This window comes from Mobula birostris, chromosome 31, assembly GCF_030028105.1.
Source record: "Mobula birostris isolate sMobBir1 chromosome 31, sMobBir1.hap1, whole genome shotgun sequence".
Taxonomy (NCBI): Eukaryota; Metazoa; Chordata; class Chondrichthyes; order Myliobatiformes; family Myliobatidae; genus Mobula; species Mobula birostris.
Genome location: NC_092400.1, coordinates 17,609,353 through 17,626,491, shown reverse-complemented (window position 1 = coordinate 17,626,491; position 17,139 = coordinate 17,609,353). Strand labels below are relative to the sequence as shown.

At 42.7% G+C, this 17,139-nt stretch overlaps 1 protein-coding gene across 5 annotated transcripts in view; it reads left to right on the top strand.

The window, feature by feature from the left end:
* hip1rb (huntingtin interacting protein 1 related b) overlaps nucleotides 1-17,139 on the top strand; it is a 174,818-nt gene that overhangs the window by 109,810 nt on the left and 47,869 nt on the right. For all 5 annotated transcript variants that reach the window (XM_072247669.1, XM_072247668.1, XM_072247670.1 and 2 more), the window contains 2 exons: nucleotides 7,415-7,555; nucleotides 16,630-16,687. In XM_072247669.1, the coding sequence (XP_072103770.1) occupies nucleotides 7,415-7,555; nucleotides 16,630-16,687 (199 nt within the window). The remainder of the gene's footprint in view (nucleotides 1-7,414; nucleotides 7,556-16,629; nucleotides 16,688-17,139) is intronic.

Below are 17,139 nucleotides of genomic sequence, written 5' to 3'. Positions count from 1 at the left end.
GAAGTTTTGTAAGTGAGAAGTGGAAAGGCAAATGGATGTCAGATTTGTAATTCTCATTTAGTTCTGTTGCTAATGCTGAAGCCAATCTAAATTGAATATCTGAAACAACACACACAAAATACTGGAGGAACTCCACAGGTCAGGCAGTGTCTATGGAAATCGATTTTGTGTGCATTGCTCTGGATTTCCAGCATCTGCAGCTTTTCTCATGTTGTGAATATCTTAATTTCAGATTTCCAGAATATTCACTTTTATTTGTTTCTCATTTTAGAATTTGTAATTGATCTTTTTGTTATTAATGACAGGTGTGTTTATTGTCTAATGGGGTGTAAATACACATTGATTACTTAAAATACTTTATTTACCCATAGCCACTCAACTGGATTTTCACCTTGATTGACGATTAATTTGACACAGAAGGCTGGTAGCCAATGATCTATACGTCTATTTAACAACATGGCAATTACTACTGCAGCGAAATTTGCCATCTGTAGCCCAGAAACTGAGGAGTTTCATCTCTGGGACTCGCTTATTCAGTTGATAAATTCCCAAAATGTACCTCAGCTTCAACAGTGATGGGGGGTGAGGGAGGAGGCAGTTGTTCCTCCTTTACCACCCACACTTCCAGCTCTCTACAGTCTTACTTCTGTACCTGACTTTTGACAAGAATTCACCCTCCTTCCCCGTTGTTCCTCGGTCTTTCTTAATGTTGTACTATCTAATCAAGGGGAAACACTCAGTTTCATTGCCCCCCCCCCCGATAAGCCCAGTTGAGCCATGTATTAAGTTTAAGACTTTCAGCAAGTTGCAGTGCAAAAATACTTTTTACTCGAACGGGGCGTGAAAAAGTGAAAGCTCCAGCAAGATTGGGTGCGCCTGCAGGGCCCTGTGCTCTTTTGGAGGATATGGCAAGTTGACATTACAGAGAGACGAGACTGCAGATTCGGGAATCTTGAGCAGCAGCAAAGAGCAGGAGGAGCACAGCAGGTGAGGCATCACCTGCAGAGGGAAATGGACAAGGGTTTTGGTTGAGGCATTTCATCTGCGGTGAAAGATAGAGGGGAGGTGGCCCATGTAAAGAGGTGCGGAGAAGGGGTGGTGGGCATACAAAGCAGAGAAGAGTGGAAATAGTGGCAGAGGCTGTTCGGAGACGGGTGGAGGCAGTAAAGGGCAGCAGGTGTTGGAATCTGAAAGCAGAGAAAGGGGGAGCATGGAACCAAATAAAGGAGGTGAGGTGGGGGGGTGCAGATAGAAGTAGCCGGGGGAGGAGATGCAATGAGATGGAGTGGGTGAATGAGGGGACAGAAAGAAGGTGATGTGGGTGAAGTGATAAGGTGATTGACAATAGATTAGCCATGGTTATGTAACGCCGAATTGTCAGGAGCTGGTCGCAGAGACGTCCTGAAAGAAGTTTGCTATACGCCACATGTATTGCATAGTAATCTAGAAAATGCACTGAAAAGACTCTTTAAGCAATAGTCATTGCAACAAGCATCTTCTTGTGAAGATGTTTATTGCAATTGTTGTCCCCCACCCACTCCTTCACCATTGCACTTTCCATTATGACACAACGTATAATCTGAACAGCAGTCCAAGCAGTTCTGTATTGTGGACTAACTAGGCCTCGGGTATCCCTGATGTTATCATTGGTTAGGATTAATCCATTTACATTAATCTCTAATTAATTAATTAGCATTAATTAATGTTTGCAGTGTAGCCATTTGTTGGCTCAGCTGTTCTCTCTAAACAATGAAGGCTGTCAGTTTATTTAGAATGTCTTGTAGATGTGCTAAAATATGCCCTTGTTTGGACTAATTTATTGGCACCTTATGTGACCAATAAAAAGGGAGCAAGATTTTAGGACCTGCTTGTAAGAATATACTCTTGACCGGGAAGTATGGACTTTTCAAAAAAAAATCTGCAAGTTGTAAAAATGATGTAGCACGGGAGCCTGGTTTGTATTAATCCCACGAGTTTTAACTTTCTAATCGTCTATTAATCAGGAGTCCATTCCGTAACAGACTTTTATATCAAAGCTGTCTTCGGTGAAGGCAGGGATAAATCCTGTTGCTGAATCAATTTGAATAAAGGTTTTCCATTGCTACTGCTCTTGGTTTGTTCCTGCCGCATGTTTCAAAGCACAGTGAACAGATTAGACAATGCAAAGTTATTTTCCATGGTAGGGAAGTCCAGGACAAGAGGGCATGACTTCAGGACTGAAGGACGTTCATTTAGAACAGAGATGTGGAGAAATTACTTTAGTCAGAGGATGGTAAATCTGTGGAATTTGTTGCCACGAGCAGCTGCATTTAAGGCAGAGATAGATAGGTTCTTGGTTGGCCAGGGCATCAAAGGGTATGGGGTGAAAGCAGGGGAGTGGGAATGACTGGAAGAATTGGATCAGCCCATGATTGAATGGTGGAGTAGACTCGATGGGCTGAACGGCCTACTTCTGCTCCTATATCTTATGGTCTGATGGAACAGCTTGTCTTGTATCCTATTCATACGCATCAAACCATTACACAGTGCACTGAGCTAGAATAAGGCAAATCAATCACAATGCGGAATAAAGCATAAAAGCTACTGGAAGAGTGCAGTGCAGGCAAATGATAAAGTGCAAGGTCGTAGCCAGGTAGGTTGTGAGGCCAGCAGTCTATCTTATGGCAGAAGAGATCCATTCAAGAGTCTAATAACAGTAGGATAGTTGTCCTTGAGCCTTGTGGTATGTGCTTTCAGGCTTCTGGATCTTCTGCCTGATGGGAGAGGATGTCCAGGGTGGGTAAGATCATTGCATTACTGAGGCAGCAAGAAGTACAGATGGAGTCCACGGGGGGGGGGGAGGCTGGCTCCTGTGACATGCTGCGCTTTGTCCGCAACTTTCTTGCAGTCACGCAGAGCAGTTGCCGCACTATGCTGGTTTGCACCTAGGCGGATCTGTGGTGCATCAATAAATATTGTTAAGAGTCAATGAGAAGTTAGCACGTTTCTTTAACCTCTTCATAAAGTGGAGATGTTGGTGTGCTTTCCTGGTCATGACGTCGGGGTGATTGGATCAGGACAGGCTGTCGGTGACGTCTGCACCAAGGAACTTGAAGCTTTCTACTGTCCCAACCTCAACAGTGTTGATGTGGTCAGGAGCAATTGCACTCCACCCCCTCCCCCCTTTCCGAAGCTAACAACCTGCTCATTTACTGACGATGTAGTCATGACACCATGTCACTAAACTCTCTTATCTCCTTCCTGTACTCTGACTCATTGTTATTTGATATGTGACACGGTCCAGTGGTTATCATCTTTAAAAACAGAGTTCAAGAAGAACCTGGCCATGCAATTGTCAGCGTACAGAGAGTAGAGTAACGGGGCTGGGGACACAGCCTTGTGGGGCACCAGTGTTTAGAATAATCGTGGTGGAGGTGTTGCTGCCGATCTTGACTGATTGTTGACCACTAATCAGAATGTCCAAGGATCTAGTTGCAGAGGGAGGCATTAACTCCCAGGTTCTGGAGTTTGGTGATGAGTTTGCTTGGAATCATAGTATGGAAGGCAGAACTGTAGTTGATAAGTAATAGTGTGACATCTTCACACCATAACCCTTCACTGTCCAGGTGTCTGAGAGATGAGTGTATGGCTAGGGAAATGGTGTCTGCCGTCGACCTGTTTTAGTGGTAGGCACATTACAGTGTTGTGTGGCGCCTGGCCAAATGGTTAGAGCGTTGGACTAGCGATCTGAAGGTCGTGGGTTCGAGCCTCAGCCATGGCAGTGTGTGTGTCCTTGAGCAAGGCACTTAACCACACAATGCTCCAGTCCACCCAGCTGAGAATGGCTACTGGCAAAAATGCTGGAGGTTTACTTTGCGTCCTATCTGGGGGGTGGGGGGGGGGGAGTCTCGTACTCTCAGTCGCTTCACGCCACAGAAACTGGCATAAGCACCGGCCTGATGGGCCACAAGGCTTGTGACAGACTTTCTTTTCTTTCTTTTTAAATCTTTTTATTAAATAAGTATACAAAAGGTAAACCATATAAGCACTAATACACTGTTAGAAATTACAGGAGATATTAATACAGAAAAAAATTGATACAAACAGTGCAATTTAAACATAAAATATTAAGGTAAAATAATAGTATACTAATTTTATATATATATATATATATCAATAGAGAAAAGGAAAAAACTCCCCAAAAAAAACCCACCGTGCAACTAAACTAAAAGCAAGGCAAAGCAATGGGCTAACTTGGAAACAGGTAGAGATAAAAAACTTAAAATCACGTCCTCAAACCTGACCTCCATTAAAAACAGTTAAAAAAAGCAAGAAGGGAATATAAATATGAAACAAAAGAGGAAAAAAAATTACATTAAATGAAAATATTGAATAAAAGATCTCCAGGTCTGTTCAAATTTAAATGAGGAATCATAAAGATTACTTCTAATTTTCTCTAAATTTAAGCATAATTATCGTCTGGGAGAACCAAAAAAAGGTAGTTGGAGCATTAGGCTCTTTCCAATGTTGTAAGATACATCTTTTTGCCATTTAAAGTAAGAAATGCAATCATTCTACGGGCTGAAGGGGAAAGATTACTGGAAATTTTAGGTAATCCAAAGATAGCAGTAACAGGATGAGGACAGATATCTATATTCAATACCTTTGAGATAATATTAAAAATGTCTCTCCAAAAAGTTTCCAGAGTAGGACAAGACCAAAACATATGAGTTAAGGAAGCTGTCTGCCCTGGACATCTATCACAAAAAGGATTAATATGAGAATAAAAATGAGCTAATTTATCTTTGGACATACGTGCTCTATGAACAACTTTAAATTGAATTAGGGAATGTTTAGCACAGATAGAGGAAGTATTGACTAATTGTAAAATCTGCCCCCAGTCATCCACGGAAATAATAGAACCCAATTCTTGTTCCCAATCTGACCTAATCTTATCAAATGGAGCTTTCCTAAGTTTCATAATAATATTATAAATAATAGCCGTTGCACCTTTCTGACATGGATTAAAGTTAATTATAGTATCTAAAATATATGTAGGAGGAAGCATTGGAGAGGAAGAAAGTATAGTACTTAGGAAATTTCTAACTTGAAGATATCTAAAAAATATTCGTGGTAAATTATATTTATTAGATAATTGTTCAAAGACATAAGGGAACCATCTAAAAATAAATCCAAAAACCGTGAAATACTCTTAGTCTTCCAAATTTGAAACGCACGATCCGTGAAAGAGGGAGGAAAAAATATGTTACCTAAAATAGGGATCGCTAGCCCAAATTGGTTAAGATTGAAAAATTTTCTGAATTGAAACCAAATACGTAAGGTATATTTAACTATCGGGTTAGAAACCAGTTTGAGGCGTTTCAAATTGAAAGGAAGAGAGGAACCTAAAGTAGAGCCAAGTGCATAGCCCTGAGCAGATTGTAATTCCAATACTAAGACTTTAATCTTTAACATTGCAGTGTCTAGGGCGCTGGAGTCGGTGTGTACCATGACACCGGTACACACCGGAGGAATCTCTTTTAGCCAGAAGGTAGTGAACCTGTGGAATGCTCTGCCACAGACAGCCGTGGGTATATTCAAAGCGAAAATTAATAGTCTTCTGATAGGTCAGGGCATCAAGGGTTATGGTGAGAAGGCAGGTGTAATGGGGTAGAGTGGTATCCGGGATCAGCCATGATGAAATGGTGGAGCAGACTTGATGGGCTGAGTGGCCTAATTCTGCTCCTAGGTCTTATAGTCTTATGATGGTAGATGTTACAGCCACTAGGTGGTAGTTATTAAGGTTTCTGTTCAACACCATGGGCTTACTTTGGCAAATGTAACCGGGTAGGACCAATGAAGAGAAGAATGAGATTGTCAGGAGCTTTAATCCATTGACAAGAGTAAGAGTCTAAGAAACGGCTGTATTTGTAAATAAATAGTGGAATAAATACAACATCTTGACAGAGCTTGAGAAAATGTTGGCAGGGAAAAGTTTTGAGGGTTGAAGTCGGCTGATCTTCCTCTCTAGTTCTGTGGGTGTTGGCATTGACTCATTTCCTTGCTCAGAGGAGACTTACAGAGGGCATCAGCAGGTTATTTAACCACGATGGGCATGGTGAAAGCCCGTTTATTCTCACATACATACACAGGAGGAGAAATGTCCTATTCCATAGAATGCTTTCAAACCGCTCTACGTCTGCACTTCTCCCTACTTCCATGTCGTTTCTTCATACCGACTAATTAACCAAGCATTCAGTCACTTCGCAGCACTTTTAGCTGGCTGTGAAATTCTTGATTATGCTCCTATGAGATGCCTTAGGATGTAATTATCCAAATGCAAATTTACCGTATGGTCAGTTAATTTTTCTTAAATAAGGGATAAAAACTTAAGGCTTGCTGCTCTCACAAAATGCTGGAGGAACTCAGCAGGCCAGGCAGCATCTATGGAAATTTTTTTTTCCATAGATGCTGCCCGTCCTGCTGAGCTCCCCCAGCATTTTTGCATGTGTTGCTCGGATTTCTAGCATCAGCTGATTTTTCTCTTGTTTTGGCTTCCTGCTCTGCAAGTTTGAACAGCACGTCCTTTTGGTTGGATACAGTGCTTCGGTAATTGTGGTTTAAAAGTCATATCCTGTCAGTATGAGCTGCTGGTTCATTGAGGATTTTTCTGTTGTAAGCATTTAAGCTGTTTAAAATGCAAGGAAGATATTGGGTGACACATTTCAATGTTTCAGTGTGATAAATAAATCTAAATCTGAATGTGAAAATGATGGGGGGGGGACTGACGGCTGTGCACGGTTGTTAGTCAGATCAGTGGTGCGAGTTACAATTACAGATTCTGCTTAATTTGCCCCGAGCGTAACTGTGGCGTGCAATGCCTGGAACGAGGACAGCAATGTGTTTCACGAGCACAAAGAAGTCTGCAGATGCTGTGGAAGTCCAAAGCAGCACTCACAAAATGCCGGAGGAACTCAGCAGGCCCAGCAGCATCCACAGAGAAAGAGTAAACAGTCGACGTTTCGAGCTGGGATCCACGGCCTGCTGAGTTCCTGGAGCATTTTCAGTGTGTTGCAGCAATGCATCTGATGTTGGCTAAGCTGTCCAATTTGCAGAACCAATTGCACAATGGGCCACTTCTATTCACATCATACACTTAAGTACTTTTCCATGTAAACCTAACCAGAGATGGTTAAATAGAAGCAGGTCATTTTATCTGGAGCTGATTGTGCAAGATTATGAATTAAACCTAGGCTTCTAGGTTTGTTTACCAACTTTCATTTCTCATTTCCCTCTCTGATTTAATGGCCCTTTTAAAATTAATGTGGCATAGTCCAATCTGTTCCCCTACATCCTGTGACCCCAGTACGCAATGTAATAACTAGGTAGCAACACAGCACTCGTTTTAACTTTGTTGTTCTGCACTTATTTTTAGTATTCAGGTCACTGGATACTTCGTACGCAGTATCACAGACACCATCTGGTCAGTGTCGACTGGCTCCTCTCATTCAGGTGATTCAAGACTGCAGCCACCTGTATCACTACATTGTAAAGTTAATGTTCAAGCTCCATTCATGTAAGTACCCAGCGAAGCTGTAGCACTTTTTAAATGCCTGGCGAAACTAGGAACTGCGAAATAAATGTATTGCAGAGAATATTAATCAGGTTTTAAGCCACTTAATCATTGCTGGATAGAAATCTCAATTAAGTTTTGCTGACACCATTAATAATCCCCCTGGAGTATTTCCCTTTATTAGTGGTGGTGTCTTGTGTGATTTTTCAGTGCAGAAATAATGCTTGGAAGCCCTGTAGTTTTTGGATGGCCAGTTTCATATTACTGTCCTTTTAATAAACCAAAGGACTTAAGGCAGAGTGTTTCCATCCCAAACCCTGGAGTTTGAGTGGAAGAAGCTGAAATTGGATGTGATTGTATTACAGCTGAGTAAAGGGAACTACAGAGGCATAAGGGAAGAGCTGGCCTAAGTGTATTGGAAGGGGACCCTAGCAGGGAAGACAATCGAGCAACAAAGACCATAAGACAAAGGAGCAGAAGTCAGCCATTCAGCCCATCGAGTCTGCTCCGCCATTTTATCATGAGCTGATCCATTCTCCCATTTAGTCCCACTCCCCCACCTTCTCACCATAACCTTTGATGCCCTGGCTATTCTGATACCTATCAGTCTCTGCCTTAAATACACTCAATCCCTAACAAAGGCAGGAATTTCTGGGAATAATTTTGGGGGAGACTGTAGAATTTTATCCCAAGGAAGAAGAAGCATATTAAGGAGAGAAAGAGGCATTCATGGGCTAACAAGGGAAGTCTCGGATAGTATAAAAGCATAGGAGAAGGCATACGGTATGACAAAGTAGGGAGCCAGGAGATTAGGAAGCCTTTAAAAATCAACAGAAGACAACTTCGGGATGTTATTAGGGGGAAGATTAAATATGAGGGAAAGCTAGCCCACGTGAGGTGCATGGCCAAGCGGTTAGGTCGTTGGACTAGCGATCTGAAGGTCGTGGGTTCGAGCCTCGGCCGAGGCAGCATGTGTGTCCTTGAGCAAAGCGCTTAACTACACAATGCTCCAGTCTACCCAGCTGAGAATGGGTACCAGCAAAAAAATGCTGGAGGTTAACCTTGTGATAGACTGGCGTCCTATCCGGGGGTGGGGGGAGTCTCATACTCTCAGTTGCTTCACGCCACGGAAACCGGCATAAGCACCAGCCTGATGGGCCACAAGGCTCGTGGCAGACTTTAAAAACTAGCCCAGGGTATAAAAAGATTATTCCAAGGAAGAAGGAGAGGGGATCTAATTTTTTTTTTGGATGTGTAGAAGGTAGGAGAGAGGCAAGAGTAGATGTTGGATCACTGGGAAATGGCAGTGGGTAACAGAGAAATGGTGGAGAAACTGATGAGGTTCTTGGTATCAGTGTTCACCATGGAAATCACCAGTTATGTGCCCGAATTGAAGGAGAGTCGGGGCAGAGGTGAGTGTGGTGGTCATTAAGGAGGAGGTGCTGGGAAAGGCGAGAGGCCTGAAGGTAGATAAAGGAGATGGACCGGATGGTATTAATGTTGTTTTATGATTGTCCCATGTACCACGATACAGTGAACAGCTTGTTTTGCATACTGTTCATACAGATCTAGTCACTACACAGTGCTTTGAGGTAGAATAAGGTAAGACAATAATATGCAGAATAAATCGTAAAAGCTTACAGAGAAATTGCAGTGCAGGTAAACAATAAAGTGCAAGATATTAATGAAGTAATCTGCGAGGTCAAGGGTCCATCTCATTGTACAATGAGGCAAAATTGTCTGGCCATTCTGGTTCTTGCAGTCTGCCACTGATTACATGCTCATCACCTCTCGATGAACCACACAGCTCTGGGGTTTGATCAGAACTGGATTGGGCTTTCTAACTCCAGATCTAACCTCTCCTTTTAAATGTGTCCATAGCAGTTTGTTTTCCCTTTTACATACTGTACCCATGTCTCATTCAGTTTTTCCTTGCACCTTTACAAAGTGCCTTGAGATGTTATTCCTCCATAAATATTAATATTTGGAATCTAATATCAGTCCTTAATATTTGAGATTTGTTTGTTGAGGGCAGATGAATAATTAAAGTTGCGTTGCAGATAAGCCTAATAAAATTGCATTGCACAACATGTTGAGAGAAAACATTTCCACAACATTAATTTACACATTAATTTTGCAGTAAACATATCATTAGTTTGACAGCTTACATAACAGGGAAAAAAAAAGTGTTCAATGCTAGCTCGGTAAACAGATTACAGAACAAGCTACTCCCAGTGCTTTAACGAAGTGGAGCTCTGTTAAGCTGCTCTTGCACTGGTTGGCTAGTTAGGTTGGGTACTATAAGACCAGCTTTCAGGAGGTACTCCTTTCAAGTGGATGGACTGCACAGGTTAAGGAGATATTGTGTATACATATTCAAACACTTGAAGTACATTTATCATCGAAGTATGTATGCATAATACAACCCTGAGGTTCATCTTCCCACAGAGAGCCACGAAACAAAGAAACACCATGGAACCCATTCAAAGAAAACGTCGAACACCCACCGCGCAAAAAAATAAATCACGCAAATGGCAAACCACAGGGTCATGGTATAGCCCAGGGAAGTTCGGTTTAGTTCAGTTTAACACTGTTGGTCATTGACTGCAGACCGCAGAGCCGGTCTGCCCCGATCAAAATCGGACAAAATAGCAACCGAAAAGGGGAATAACCAGAAACCTGAACTGCAGAGTCCAAACCATAAACTGCATTGATTAAACCTTGCCCAAGACCCAGGATTCCGGCAGCAACGAGTGAGAAGGATAGAGAGAGAGAGAGAGGCCAGTCCAGAAGCAGGCAGATGGTGCTGAATACCCGGCCCACACTTATACTCGCACAAGAACACTCATAATCAGCCTAAATAGGCTTCACAGGGCATATAGATGTCCATGATGAAGAACCAAAGGTCTGTATGCTTACAAAATTAGGCTTGCGTTTTTCCACCCAGATCCCTAATCCTCCTGTCCAACACAAAAGAGGTTCTTTGTAAATTCTGTCACCAGGCAAGCAGGAATTTAATAGATTGTCTGAATCTAGCAAACAGATATTAATCTACACAATCACAGATTCATGTTTATTATCAGTGACATTTATCATAAAATTTGTTGTTTTGAGGCACCCAGTATAAAACATAAAAGTTGCTGTAAGTTACAAAAATCAATAATACAAAAGACAAATAGCAATGTATTGTTTATGGACCGTTCAGAAATCTGATGGTAGAGGAGAAGAAGCTTTCTTAAAATATTGGGCTTTGGTCTTCACCTTGCTGATAATATGAAGTCCTGGATCTTTAATGATGAATGCCAACTTCTTGAGGTACTACCTCCTGAATATATTCTCTGGCAGGGTGGCTTAGACAATAGACAATAGGTGCAGGAGTAGGCCATTCTGCCCTTCGAGCTAGCACCACCATTCACTGTGATCATGGCTGATCATCCACAATCAGTACCCCATTCCTGCCTTCTCCCCATATCCCTTGTCTCCGCTATCATTAAGAGCTGTATCTGTGGGCTGTGACCACAGTGGGACTGGCTGTGTCTACAGCCCTCTGCTGCCTTTTGCAATCATGTGCCAGGCTGCGATGCAGCCAATCAGAATGCTCTCCATCGTTCATCTGTAGAAATTTACAGGAGTTTTTTTTTTTTAGTGGCATACCAAATCTTCTCCAACTCCTAATGAAGTGCCGCCTTTGTGATTGCATCTTGGAGAGATCCTCTGATGCCTAGGTGCTTGAAACTGCTCACCCCTTCCAACACCCTACCTGCCAGTACTCCGTGCGTAACCACAACATCCTTCTTCACCATCACTGAGTCTATGACCTGGAGCACCCTACCTGCCAGTACTCTGTGAGTAACCACAACATCTTTCTTCACCAACACTGGGTCTACAACCTGGAGATGTTGTGGTCCAGGTCGTAGACCCAGTGATGGTGAAGGAAGATGTTGAGGTTACTCACAGAGTAATGTCAGGTCAGATGCTCCAGGTCGTAGACCCAATGAGTGGTGACTTGATAGAGGTGTATAGGATGGTAAGAGGCAAAGATCTAGTGAATAGCCAGAAACTTTTTCCCAGGGCAGAAATGACTAATACAGGGGGGCATAATTTTAAGGAGATTAGAAGAAAGTAAAAGGGAGATATCAGGGTAGGTTTTTTTACATAGAGGGTGGCAGGTGCATGGAACGCCTTGCCAGAGCTGATGGTAGAGGGATATGTACTGGGGACATTTAAGAAACCCTTAGATTGGCACGTGGATGATAGAAAAATGGAGGTCGATGAAGGAATGAAGGGTTAGAGATCTTAGAGTAGGTTATAAGGTTGGCACAGCATCATGGGCCGAAGGGCCTGTACTGTGCTGTACTGTTCAATGTTAAATGTAGTTAAGGTAACTGTGGGAGTCAGTGTGTTTATAAAATGTCAGTAGATGGAGGAGGGTGGTGGCAGAGGGGAACCGATTGGTTGTGAAAAAACAGTGTCCTGAGACCTTCCTAATAAGGAATAGAGGTGTGTAGAGACTGGACATCCATGGTAAAAAAAAAATGAGGTGGTCAGGTTGAGGGAAATGATCATTATTAAAGTGCTGGAGAGAATATGAAATGTCACGGATGTAGGTGGAAAGGGTCTGAACCAAGGAGAACAAAATGGTGTCGAGATATGAAGACATTAGTTCAATGAGGCAAGAACAGGCAGAAACAATGGGTCTTTCAGAGCGGTTAGATTTGTGGATCTTAGGTTGGGGGTAGAAAAGGGCAGTGTAGAGTTGTGGAACACTGAGGTTGAAGGCTGCGGAGGAAAGATCTCCAGAGATGAAGAGGTTGGTGATGGTGTGGGAGACAGATGCCTGATTTTCTCAGTGGAGTACTAGTTCAGGGGTCGGTAAGATGAAGCATCTGAGAGCAGTCATCTGGCCTGGGCAAGTTAGAGGTAAGTCCACCAGACTGGAACAGCAGTGTCCTGGTATTTGGTGAGGTTCGGATTAGTGTGGAGAGAGCAGTGCATTCAGACGGGGGCAGGATGGAAGAGGAGGGAGGAGACGTAATTATGAGATAAGTAACGTTCTGTTGGCAGTTAAGGTGAAAAGATCCAGAGCAGGCAGCAGGCAGGTGTCTAAGAGGAGGAGGGCTTAAAGCGAGAGAAGGGGTCATTGGCGAAAAGTGTGGGAATCCTTGACAATGAAGTAGACCTGGAGACAGAGGTGATGGTGGAAAAGCTTTGCTTGCTGTAATTGTGTAACACTATAGCTGTGGCTCAGATACCTTCTGAAATCAGTGTGGGATGGGTCAGTTTAGACGACGATTGGGTGCACTTCATGTTAAATGAATGTGAGGCTTTTCCAAAAATGATTGTTTACTCTCAGCCAACAGGACGCTATTTAACTGTGGCCCTCTGCCTGTGCTGGCAAAAGAGTATAAACTGACTTTTCAGGAGAGAGGAGAGATTGCCAATGAATAGCAATACGAGAGGTGGAGTTGGAAACATGCTGCTAGCTGATAGGATGGGGCCAGATGTAGAGGGGACAATGGGCAGAGGAATCCAGGGAACAGATTTAAAGGTGAATAGAAGAAGAAATCCAGGTGGACAGGGGAGTGCGTGGGAGGGTAACACCTCTCCCACTCTCCAATCTGATTCCACTTGTCACCTCCATCCTGCCCTCTACAGCAACCTGAATTCTTTTGTTCCAGATTCCAACATATGCAGACTCGTTTGTCAGTTTGACCTTTCTTTGAAAGCTGAAAGGAGCTGTCTGGAAAATCCGGTTTGGCCAGTCTGCAATGTCTCACTGTTATGCTGTGGCACACCCACGGAATGTGTGACGGAGTACGGTGCTCTTCAAAGGCAACTGCATTCACCTGCTCAGATCTGGTTTTACGTCATTTTCCCCATCCTCCCCCTCTCGGCTCAGTTTCTCCCCCTCCCCCCCACAGACTATATTGCCCCCACCCACTGAGACAGAATCAAAACCTGGTTTAGTATCATCGGCATATGTTGTGAAGTTTATTGTCTTGCAATGCAATATTTAATAATAGAAAAACTACTGTATTACAGTAAATATATATATTTTTTATATATATATATAATTAAACTGTTAAATACATAAGTGTGCAAAAATAAAAATAAAAGTAGTGAGGTAGTACTTATGGGGTCAACGTCTCAGTGTCCTAGCTCTGCCTGTATTCCCTTCTTTTCCCAGAAGAGTTTCTCTGACAATGTAATAGATGCAGTCAGTCTTCTTCGGTAGAGCATTGAAATTACTATGATGACCAGTGTTACATCACCAAATTGAGGCAACAGCAAAAGTTGGATTTATCTCTTCTGCTTTCTTAATTATTACTCCAAGAAAGAAAATGGGGCTGGTTTTAGATCTTTCTTGAGGGCCCCCATAAGGTCGTAACTGACTGTGGCCTCTTCATTTGGGTGAAGTTTTCAGTGCCTATAGGCGTAGCAGGCTAAAACGAGAATGATGTTTTCCATCATTTTCAATGAGAGCTGCTATTAGGGTCGCCTGTGATGTTGGCGCCCTGGAAGTAAAAATCGCGCAAACAGGGAAAAAAAAAGAACAAAAAGAAGTTTGAGGTAGGGAAAGAGAGATCAGGCACACACAGACACCTTCCTCTGTAATGTCACCAAGATAACACAATATAAGCTGTAATCATACCCAGAGATGCAGGAATTGTAATTGTCAGAACTATGAATAAAATAAGGAAACCCATAAGTAAAGATACAGTAACATTTTGTATGGAATTATTTGTCAAATTTTGTCAATTTTGCTTTTCCAATATGTCTGCAAATGGAAAATGCTCAATAAAAATAATTCTTAAGAATTCAGACGAAAGGCTATTTTTATTTCTTTTAAAATCTTATTTAGGCTGTAATTCATGGAAACTTAAAGCAAAGTCAGTTTTTTAAAACATTCAGACTGAGAATAATATCAATTGCAGTTATGTGCATCCTTTTGTGTGCGTGTGTGTATGTGTGTGCGCGCGCGGGGCCATGTGCAGACTTTGCTCACTGAATATCTACTGCAGAGTCTAGAATCACCTCCAGCTCTGTTGTTTAAATATTAGCTTACAGGACATGTTTTATATGCATTTTGGAAGAGTTTAAGGCAGTAAATCCAATTATTGTTAAGTGCATTTGCATTTATGTCACAATCACTGAGTTTCACCATCACTATTTGCACTGAACAAACTTGTTCTTAATAGAGAACTCAAGACTATTAACATTCTCCTCTTTTTAATAATCCACTGCACTAACTTTCCCAGACTGTATAATTATGGATCTTGTTTGGCAAAATCAACACGGCTTTTGTTGCCGTTGATTCCTGATGAAGGGTCTTGGCTTGAAATGCTGACTGTTTATTCCCCTCCATGGATTGTGTCTGACCTGCTGAGTTCCCCTAGCATTTTGTGTGTTGCTCAGGATTTCCAGCACCTGCAGAATCTCTTGTGCTCAAAACACCTGTTTAAAGGCAGCCACCGTTGTACTGGTGCCCGAGAGAGCGACAATGCCGCCCAGTGACACTAACCTCAACAGTCACGAAATGCTTTGAGCGGGTGGTAGCGGATCGTATAAAATCCCACCTTCCAGCTACATTGGGCCCTTTCCTGTTAGACTACTGCTCAAACCAGTCTACTGATGATGCCATAGCCTTGGCCCTCCACTCCATCCTGTTCCACCTCATACACCAGGAGGTTGTTCATTGACTTCAGCTCAACATTTAACATGATCATCCCCCAGAGGCTGATTTGTAAACTGTCCTCGCTGGGTCTCAAGACCCCTCTCTGTAACTGGATCTTGAAGGTAAGATGCCATTCAGTCAGAGAGGTCAGGCTCTATCACACGGAACACTGGTGCCCTCCAGGAACGTGTGCCCAGCCCGCTGCTGACTCACGACCGCACTGCCAGATCCAGCCCAAACTGCATCATCAAGTTCGCTGATAATACAACAATGGCTGGCCTCATCAACAACAATGATGAGTCGGCATACAGAGAGGAGGTGGCGAGGTTTGTCATACGGTGTGAGAACAACAACCTGAGTCTCAACATGGACAAGACAAAAGAGATAATTGTGTATTTCAGAAAGGCAAAGGCTGACTGCTGTCCATTGCACACCAATGATTCCGCTGTAAAAAAGTGAAGAGCACGAAGTTCCTTGGTGAACACATAACTGACAATGTCGCCTGGCACCACAACACCTCCTCACTAGTCAAGAAAGCACAGCAGTGTCTACGCTTTCTGAGGAGATTGAGGTGTGCAAGGCTCCTGCCCCCATTCTCACATCTTTCTACAAGAGCACCATCGAGAGTGTGGTGTCTGGCTGCACTGTTGTATGGTACATAAGTATAAGACATCGGACCGCAAGACCCTATGGAAGACAGTAAGAATTGCCGGGAGGATCACTGGGGTCTCCCTCCTCACTATTTGTGACAATTACTGGGAGCGTTGTATACGAGGGGCTCAAAGCATTGTCGAGGATCCCTACCACCCATCTCACAATTTCTTTGACCCACTACAGTCAGGAAGGAGATACAGGAACATCAGGACCAGAACTGTCAGACTGGGCAACAGCTTCTTCTCCCCAGGCTGTGAGACTAACGAACACCCTGCCACCATTGTGTTCCCATCACTAGGACAGCAAGCAGTTCACTGTTTACCCGTGCTGCACACTTCACATGCATTTTGAATTATATTTTATTAACTTCTTTTTGTGGTAATATTTTGTTTTATGTGCTGTGTATATATATTATGGGTGTGCTGTGGTCCGGAGGAATGTCGTTTTGTTTAGTTGTATATATGCACAGTCAGATGACAATAAACTTGAAATTAATTTCAACCAAATTTTATTTTATTTTCCTCTGTTTCCAAGATGCTCATTTACACCTAGTCTCTGTAGTGTAATAGTTGGCGTGAAGCTTTCCAAAACCATGTGTGATATATTTGTGAATTATTGAAAGGATGTCTCTGTTCTAATCAACAAATTTGGGTTTGATAACTTGCTGGTACTGGAGGCTTTAAATTACCGTATGAGCTGTAAGTGAGAGTGTTGTTATTCATGCATTGTTGTGTGCCTTCTTTACCAGGTCTTCCAGCAGACACTTTGCAAGGACATAGGGATCGATTCTATGACGAATTTCACAGGTACTAAAGAACTTGTTGATAATTTTAACAAACAGCAGAGGGTTCTCTGGCTGGAGCGATGGGTGAAAAATAAATGTTCTGTAATTTATAAAGTTTCTTCTAATCTCCTGCAGACTGATTCTAAGTTTGAACAAAGTAGTAACAGGGAGGGGAAGTTTAGACAGTACATTTATGCTGTCTTTTGTGTAGAATTGTGCTACAAAGTGTAAATAGATTGTAATTGTTGTGCCAGAAGTTGCTTTATACGGCTATCTTGCCCCAAACAATGAAGTCTATACCTACTCTCAGACTGAGCTTGTTTACCTGGGTGATATTGTAGTCATACAGCACACAGACAGGCCCCTTGGATCATCATGTCTATGCTAACCAACGAATACTCCTCTAAGTTACTCCCATGTACCAACATTAGTACTCCAAGAGGACCACAGCCTTGTCGTAGGGTCTGGAGGCTT